The sequence below is a fragment of the Carya illinoinensis genome, chromosome 4, assembly GCF_018687715.1.
Source record: "Carya illinoinensis cultivar Pawnee chromosome 4, C.illinoinensisPawnee_v1, whole genome shotgun sequence".
Taxonomy (NCBI): domain Eukaryota; kingdom Viridiplantae; phylum Streptophyta; class Magnoliopsida; order Fagales; family Juglandaceae; genus Carya; species Carya illinoinensis.
In genome coordinates, this window is record NC_056755.1 from 31,063,413 (window position 1) to 31,072,163 (window position 8,751).

Genomic DNA, 8,751 nt, shown 5'->3' on the forward strand with positions numbered 1-8,751 from the left:
TCAGATTCGGATGAATGAGGAATACATCCATAAGACAGCCTTTAGGACTCACTCAGGTCATTATGAATACATGGTGACGCCTTTCGGTTTGTGCAATGCACTCTCAACGTTTCAAGCTGCAATGAATAGCATCTTCAAACCACTATTTCGGAAGTTTGTGCTTGTCTTCTTCAATGACATTTTGGGCTACTCTAAGACCATCGAAGAGTATAAGCAACACTTGGAGAAGGTGCTAACAATTATGGAGGAGCATCATTTCTTCATTAAGGCCACCAAGTGTGCCTTCATGGAGAAAGAGTTGGAGTACTTGGGCCACTTTATCTCAGGAGATGCTGTCAAGGTTGATCACAGAAAGATAAAGGCCATGGTGGATTGGCCTCTACCCAATGACATCTTGGCCTTGAGAGGATTTCTGGGGCTCACGGGTTATTACAGGAGGTTTGTCAAAGGCTATGGGCTCATAGCCAAGCCACTCACAGCAATGCTCAAGAAGCACAGTTTCGAGTGGACAACCGAAGCTAGGGAAGCCTTTGAAAAACTGAAGCGAGTCATAACCAAGACATCTGTATTGGCACTTTCCAATTTTGAGAGACCGTTTGAAGTTTATACAGATGCAAGCAGCAAGGGCATCGAGATTGTGTTGGTCCAAGACCGAAGGCCTTTGGCCTTCATTTCCAAGGCACTCGGGAATATGAAGAAAACATGGAGTACCTATGCTCGAGAGCTATTGGCAATGGTGCTTGCTGTCAAGGTGTGGCGCCCATACCTCTTGGGGTGCAAGTTTACCATCATCACAGACCAGCAGGCCTTAAGGCATCTATTGTAGCAGAAAATTGTCACCCGAGAACAACAGAAGTTCCTGGTCAAGTTGTTAGGCTTTGAGTATGACATAGTCTATCAACCGAGCAAGGAAAATAAGGTGGTTGATGCCTTAAGCCGAAGGGAAGGCAACCAACTACTTGAGGTAGTAGGACAGGTGATCAGCTTATAATTTTGTCTTCCAAGCGTAGAAGCTGTCAAAGTAATACAAGGATGAGTCCAAGATCGTATTCCACAGGGACAAAGAGTTATCAAAGCGTTCGTGAGAATTCCTTTGTGTAAAAAAATGTATCGATTATGAAAGGTGAAAATAAATGTGAATCTATGTTTCTAAAATTACCAAAACTAAGAAGTTTAGAGAAAATGTGTAGCAAATGAATTAAACTTGTAAGAAACAATAAAACAAACACTTGGGATGCAATTTTCACCCATTGATTTGGAGATGGATTTACTTCTCTTTTCACATTCTCTCAACCATGATCCTATTCCTAGAAGTCATGGTCGGATAATATAGCAATGAACCACAATTCTTGGCCTAATAAAACTACTTGACAGATTATATAACAATTGTAAAATAGTGAAAGAAAACCATCAAAATCTTGTTACTTGTTCAAGTATTAATTATGCCTTTACGTCTACAACTAATCTAAACCAAGAACAAATAACTTTGATCCTTTCTAAATGTAAACTGAAATATCATCCACCAAATTAATCATTGAAATCAGATAACATTGAAGAAAATCCATACCAAATCAATCATAGGTTACTCATTGAATCCCAAGTCCAAAATCTAGCCTATCATCTCTAAATTAGTAAAATGCTAAAAAAAAATAAATCCTAACATTTCAAATTGTTGTGTGAAAATAAATGCAGAAGAATAAATCAAACAAATTGAAAGAAGCTAATATGAAAACAACTAAGAAGTAAAGCTCGGAAACAAAAAAAAGAAAAATAAAAGAACGAGAGGGTGAGAGAGAGAGCCTCCCTGTAAACGTAAAAAGACCTCTGAAGATCAACTACCGTCTGAACAAAAAAGGAAATAAACTAAAACTCTACTCTACTGCTTCTCCGTCTAAACGAAAGCAAGAATTAGAGCCTGTTTGGGGTTACGGTAGAAAGTTTAAAAAGTGCTTTAAAATGATTTAAAGTACTTAAATGATAAATTTTACCTGTTTGGTAATTTTATATTAAAGTACTTTTAAATGAAAAAAAGCTAAAAAATTATGTTTCAACAAAAGCATCACTTTGATGCTTTTTGTTAGAAGTACTTTATAAAAAGTAACTCCTATTTTTCCATGGTATGCATATTACGAAATCATCCTCACTATATTACCACAATCCCAAATTCGCCCTCCCCTTCCTCCCCCCCCCCCCCCCTCCCTCTCTCTCTCTCTCTCTCGGCCTCCGAAGACCTTCACTTTCAGAAGCTTCACGCACCTTCAAGTCTTCAGCCACAACACCTTCGAGTCTTCAGCCACCGCACCTTCAAGGTCCTACGATTTTCCTCTAGGAGTTTCTCATGGTATATAGCACGTCAGTTTACTAAATAGGTTGCAGTTGATGTTTTCTGGAAAGAAGCCTTGAGAATTGGTATTGGGGTTTTTGACTATGAGATAGAATTTCTCCAGCTGCATCGGTACTCTTCGGTAGGATGGCGCTGAATCGGTAGTCTTGTTTTTTCATAAGATTGCTCTCCAGCTGAATCGGTACTCTTCGGTTGGAGATTTCTTGCATTTTTCATACGTTTGCTCTCTATCAATTTTGAATGGAGCTAAAACAGAGTTTTTGGAGCTTGGGGGGAGAAATCCTTATTGGTACTCCTCGGAATGTTATCTTTACTTTCCAAAAATCCGAGAAAAATGGAACCGACTGCGCAAGAAGATTGTATTGGATAAGTGTCCAGATTTATTGGGTTAGCTATACTCAAAGATTGCATTTTAGAAACAAAAAAAATCTCCAGATTTTTTGGTTAGCTACCTACTCAAAGATTGGATTTTATCATCACCAAAAATTTAGGAATATTTTCGTTAATTTCCATTCCAAAAATGATTCTCATGTATTTAACATCTCTGCTCTATTTATACAGCACCCATGAGTCTGTTGTTCGGTAGTGTGTAAAAAAAAAAAAAACTTATCTTCAATTCGGTGGTATTGCAAATTGTGTGGAGTGTGCATGCGGTGGTATTGTCATTTCTGCACAGTGAGTAAAAAGGCATCCATTCACAGTCGGCTGTAATCTAGGTACGTTGTAATTGGTCTTATTTCCTCATTTTATTTTCTTAAAATTTGTCATTTGATATGTTGACTCTGGTTTGTAAAATATTTTGCTCTATTGCTAGCCCCATTGTTTGTGGCCAGAATCGCATGACCATGACTCCTGCAACTTGACAACTGGGGGCCACTTTGGCTTCTACTTAATCAAGAAAAACTACTGTGATTAGAAAATTTCAGATTAAGAATTTCAAAAGTTCAAGAAAGTTGGCAATTTGACAGGAAAATCTATAGATAGAGCATGTATAGACAGGCACATTACTACGGCATGTAGATAGACAGGAAAATCTGTAGATAGAGCATGTAGATAGAACAATATATGCAATTACTATGGCAAAAACAATATGGTTATAGACAAGTTTATATTCAGAACACATTTTATTATGCAAAAAGTACTGCAGTTCTCTATAGATCTTGTATGCTTGTTTAGACAGTTCAGCGTTTTAATCTTTTTTCATATACTATTTATCATTTCCTGAAACTGAAGTTCATTGTTTTAGCCATTCTACTCCTACTTCCCTCTTAATAACTGCCCTTTGATCTGAGCTATCATCCTTTCCATGTTTTCAATTTAAAAAATGTCCTTAAACTTAGAAATTTGTGTCTTTAATAGATTATCCGTTACATATGAATGAATGTTGTTGTTTGCCATCACTGATACTGTAATTGAGCCGTTTTAGAAGTTGGTAAAAACTTCTTGTTGATAAATTTTACTATTGGACAATAGTCTTTGTTTTTGATAGTTAGTATTGGATAATAAGACTGACCCCGAGTTTTGGTAGTATGAGGCTGGGTTAAGCCATAGGGAAATGTTGAATATCGTAATGTTTGGCAATGCAGTGCCTAATATGGCCCATTTGTCTCTGTAATAATGATAATGGAGCAAACCGAGTTTTGGTTTTGGAGACTATCAATTTGAATGTTAAATCCTATATATATATATAGTCCTAGCTATATATATAGGAGCTAGGAATTTGGACCCAGATTTACACCTAACTAGCTAGGACGTTCTAATAGTTACAAATAGTTACAAATAGGACGTTCTCGAATTTTCACACGTGAATGCAAATAGTTACAAAATATTCTAAGCAATGAAAAAAGAAAAGATGGACACATGAAGTGGGTCATGTGTATAGACTGATTTAAAAAGAAAAGCAAATTTTATTTTTCCATTATTAGAGTACCATTTTCAGGTCATATATCACCTAACAGGCTGCATCCTAGATTTGCTAAAGCTAAAATTCAGTCGATTCAGGAAGTTGTCATTTACATATGAAGAAAAGAGTCAAGGGACCTGGGATTAACTTATAACACAAGATATACAAGATCACCTCTTCCCTGATTCCATTTCATCCAGTGTGGAGCTAAGATCGCTGTTCAAAAAGAATGCCGCATTATCATGTTGCCCTGCTTGTTGATTCACAACCCCAATCCCTGCAGCCTGCACATTTTGTGCATTCGTTTCATGGAACGTGTCTGTATTGGCAGATGACTCCTTCAAAGCTTGGAAATATGCATAAGGGCCCCATCCTGGAACCAGAATATCATTAAGGAAAACTTAATTAACCTAATTGATTTTCTAGAAGTAACAATAGTACTTCAGTTTTAGAAATAGCAGATCATAATAAACAAGAGAGGAAGCAATTCACCAGGTCATATGTTGATATTTTCAGGTCACAAACACCAGTGACTAGGTAGCTAGAGTTACTTGGTTTTCTAATTCTACTTATTTTCAAAGATTCCAAGTTCTACCCAACTTCTGATTGAAGCATTGTTAGTATAGTAGATACTTAAAACACTAGCAATCATATTATATGATTCCAAACTCTCTCCCCTTTCGGTTACTACATGGCAATCAGTGGAGCATTAGCATACTCAAAATTGCAATTATAAGATATAACAATCCACTCACTATTCAGGATGCATGAGTTCCAATACATTCATTCTTTATTGTCATTGCCAACACAAAGCAGATTTTTTCTCCATACATCGATTCCTCATTTTCTAATATTTTATTATTTTACACAAGCATGCATGCATTTATTTTTCGCATTGTGAAATGGCATTAAGAATCTAACTGATCGCCTGGGTCATAAACTCTAATTACAATTTGGGTTGGCTTCTCAATAATTTGAATAAAACATTTACATGTACAAAGCCTTTTCTAGTTTCTAACAGTAGCGCATACAACCAATGGATATTTGCATATTTAGCAACTTTACTCTTGTTCTAATTACTTCTGCAGCTCTGCTACTTAAAGTTACCATCACCATAATTCTTGATAGACCTGAAAGCTATAAAGATTGCTTCTCTTAACTTACTTCCTTCTATACTTTTCAGCATATAACAAACATGTCTAAGAGAAATCAAAACCATGTTGTTGCGGCTACACAAACGCAAGATAGTCAGACAACGAGAGTAATTTGGATAGATAAAATGCTAGAGGATTATGTAGACATATGTGTTAGTGAGATTTATGCTGGTAATCGTCCGGGAACCCATTTTAATAAGATAGGGTGGAAAAATGTGGTTAATAAGTTTAGCGAGAAAATTGGTAAAGAATTTTGCTATAAACAACTAAAGAATAAGTGGGATAGTTTAAAAAAGGATTGGAACATTTGGACGAAATTAGTAGGAAAGGAAACTGGCCTTGGATGGGATCCGGTGAAGAAGACAATTGACGCTACGGATGAGTGGTGGGATAAAAAGTTACAGGTACTATGTTTTTACCTATTTATTTACTTCTTTATAATCAGTTAATATTTACCATTACTGATTACATTGCACCCATATATAGGAAATTCCAGAAGCGGCTAAGTTTCGAAATGTAGGTTTAGCTCATATTTCCAAGTTGGATATAATGTTTAGGGGTATAACTGCCACTGGTGAGGGAGCTTGGGCCCCATCCTTTGGATTGGATTTTGAAGATGCAGTAAGATTTGATCAGGATAACGATGTGATGTTAGACGTAGAAGAGATTGATGACTCAGATGATGAACCTGGTGATATTCATGCAGATTTAGACACTCAAATGAAAGAATCTAAACGGGCTACACCTGCAATCCAAGATAGGAAAAGGAAAAAAGGAATTCAAATATTTGATCAACATTTCACACGTCTTTGTGATGTTCTTGAAAAGCGGGTTACAACATCATCCTCTGATAAACCTGGCCGTAGCATTGATGAGGTTATGGCTGTTGTACGAGAGTTAGCTGAGATAGAAAATGACTGAGTTTTTTAGGGATGCAAGTGAGGTACTTCTTACGAAATCACATAGAGAAATGTTTATTGCCCTAAAGGATCCAACATTTCAGATTGATTTTATTAAACGAATGAAAAATAAATAAATCAATAATGACAATCATGATCTTATTTTGGGGATTCATTATTATTTTCTTTTCTAAATACTTTGTTCGTAACTATTTTAGAGGTTGTTGAGAATAAATTTGTATTATTATATATTTTGTTCAAATTTTTACAACATTTTCTCTCTTTTTTTATTGATGCTTGTTCTTAAGCATTGAGATTTTATTATTTATTTATTTTTAATATTTTTGTGAATTTAACAGACATGGAGAATAATAGTTACGATACTGAAGAGTATACAAGCGATATCGATAATGGTGAAGAAGAAGAAAAAGAGGATGATATTGACTTTATGATAGCATTACAATTAATGATGGCTTCTAAATATTACACAACATATATGGTCAAGGAACCTTGTAGGACCTCTCCACATATAGGCCATAAGTTTGTTATGGAGATTCTAAATGGTCATCATGATAGATGTCATCAGCAATTTAGGATGGAAAAAGATGTATTTCATACTTTATGCAAAGAGTTGAATGGAAGATATAACTTAACTAGTACTCGAAACATAACTATCGAAGAAATGGTTGGAATTTTCTTGATTACATTAGGTCATGGGTTCGGGAATACAATGGCGCAAGAAAGATTTCAACATTCGGGAGAGACTATTAGTAGGCATTTTAATAGTGTATTAATGGTTGTTTCACGAATGGCAGTCGACATTATCAGCCTCACTGATAGGGAATTTAAGGATGTTTCAAAAAAAATTCGTGAAGATGAGCGATATTGGCCATACTTTAATGATTGTATTGGAGCTATTGATGGAACCCATGTGCCAGTTACTATATCTCCAACAAAACAAATTCCATTTATTGGTAGAAAAGGCATACCTACTCAGAATATCATGGCAGTTTGTGATTTTTATATGCGTTTCACTTTTGTTTGGGTTGGGTGGGAAGGTACTGCACATGATACACGTATTTTTATGGAAGCTATTCAGAAGGAGGAATTGCAGTTTCCACATCCACCTAGAGGTTTGAATTTAATAAGAATGACATTAATGAACTTCAATAAGAATATAAATGATTTTTATATTACTTTTGATTTATTATCCTAAATTGTATGCAGGTAAATATTACTTGGTAGATGCTGCATATCCTCATATGAACGGATACATGGGGCCATACAGAAGGGAACGATATCATCTACCAGATTTTCGTCGTGGTCCTCGACCAATGGGTATGCGTGAAATATTTAATCATGCACATTCGTCACTCAGATGCACTATTGAGAGAACATTTGGAGTTTGGAAAAATAGATGGAAGATATTAGATCATATGCCAAATTTTCCTTATCATAAGCAAGTTAAAATTGTCGTAGCGTCTATGGCTATTCATAATTTTATTAGAACTCATGCATTAAAAGATATTGAGTTCAAGCCATACGATGATGACGAGGATTATCTACCTCCTGGAAGTATGGAGGACGAAGAAGCAGAAGATTACTCAAGCATGCAACAATCAGAGATATCTAATGAAAATGTTATTAATATTGAACGTAATTATATTACTGTTTCACTTATGCATGGTTGAAGTTATTTTCATTCCATTATAATTACTGAAAAATCTATTAGACTATTTTCATTGTTATTTTATTATAATATTTTATTTATATCAAGCATATGCCCTTTTGTGTCATTGTTACCTCAAAAAGTGCTTTTTAAATTCGTTTCCAAACAAACCTAATATATTTGAAAGTGCTTTAGACATACGGATCCCAAATAGTAAATAGCTTTTTAATAGTAGAGCTTATTACGTTAAGCTCTAAGCTATAAGCCTTAAGCTAAAAGCAATATTTTCTACCACAACCCCAAACAAGCACTTAATGTGTGAAAGACAAAAACAAGCTACTGCGCCGAAGACTCCAACAGAAACAGAGTTGAAAGTAAAGAGCCAAAACCAACCCCTCCAACTAAACGAAAAAGAACAGAGATCAAATAAAATTCTGCTGCTGCGCCTACCTCCAAAATGAAAAGTAAGAAAATGAATAAAAACAAAAACTGCTGCCTGCATCTAAATCAAAAGAAAAGAAAATAAAATAAAACTCAAGGCTAAGAACTAATTTGCTGCTGCCGCTAGCTTCTAAACGAAAAAGCAAAGTAAATAAAAAAAAATATCAAAGCCAAAACCAGCCGACTCCTGTCTCAAAAATTAAAAGAAGAAGAAATGAAACTCCAAGCTGCCTAGCATCTAAACGAAAAAGTAAGAAGTAATAATGTCTGAAAAACCAGACCAGCCGCGTGTTGTCTTGCCACCTGCTGCGTCCAAACGAAGACAACTCCCGTAAGACAAG

At 35.5% G+C, this 8,751-nt stretch overlaps 2 protein-coding genes across 2 annotated transcripts; both read left to right on the forward strand.

Annotated features, from left to right (window-relative positions):
* Positions 1-5,526: 5,526 nt before the first annotated feature.
* On the forward strand, positions 5,527-6,322 carry LOC122306403 (L10-interacting MYB domain-containing protein-like). Its single transcript, XM_043118832.1, has 2 exons — positions 5,527-5,805; positions 5,888-6,322. The coding sequence occupies exons 1-2, from the start codon at positions 5,527-5,529 to the stop codon at positions 6,320-6,322; spliced, it is 714 nt and encodes a 237-aa protein (XP_042974766.1).
* A 339-nt stretch (positions 6,323-6,661) lies between these two features.
* On the forward strand, positions 6,662-7,991 carry LOC122306404. Its single transcript, XM_043118833.1, has 3 exons — positions 6,662-7,433; positions 7,528-7,638; positions 7,825-7,991. Exons 1-3 carry the CDS (start codon positions 6,662-6,664, stop codon positions 7,989-7,991), a joined length of 1,050 nt encoding a protein of 349 aa, XP_042974767.1.
* Positions 7,992-8,751: the final 760 nt, after the last annotated feature.

Excerpts from the sequence above, each read along its gene's own strand:
- LOC122306403 (XM_043118832.1), top strand. The coding sequence starts at position 5,527 with ATGCTAGAGGATTATGTAGACATATGTGTTAGTGAGATTTATGCTGGT. Across the intron at positions 5,806-5,887 it reads GGTGGGATAAAAAGTTACAG|GAAATTCCAGAAGCGGCTAA; the intron begins GTACTATGTTTT and ends ACCCATATATAG.
- LOC122306404 (XM_043118833.1), top strand. The coding sequence starts at position 6,662 with ATGGAGAATAATAGTTACGATACTGAAGAGTATACAAGCGATATCGAT. Across the intron at positions 7,434-7,527 it reads GTTTCCACATCCACCTAGAG|GTAAATATTACTTGGTAGAT; the intron begins GTTTGAATTTAA and ends AATTGTATGCAG. Across the intron at positions 7,639-7,824 it reads TCGTGGTCCTCGACCAATGG|ATATTGAGTTCAAGCCATAC; the intron begins GTATGCGTGAAA and ends ATGCATTAAAAG.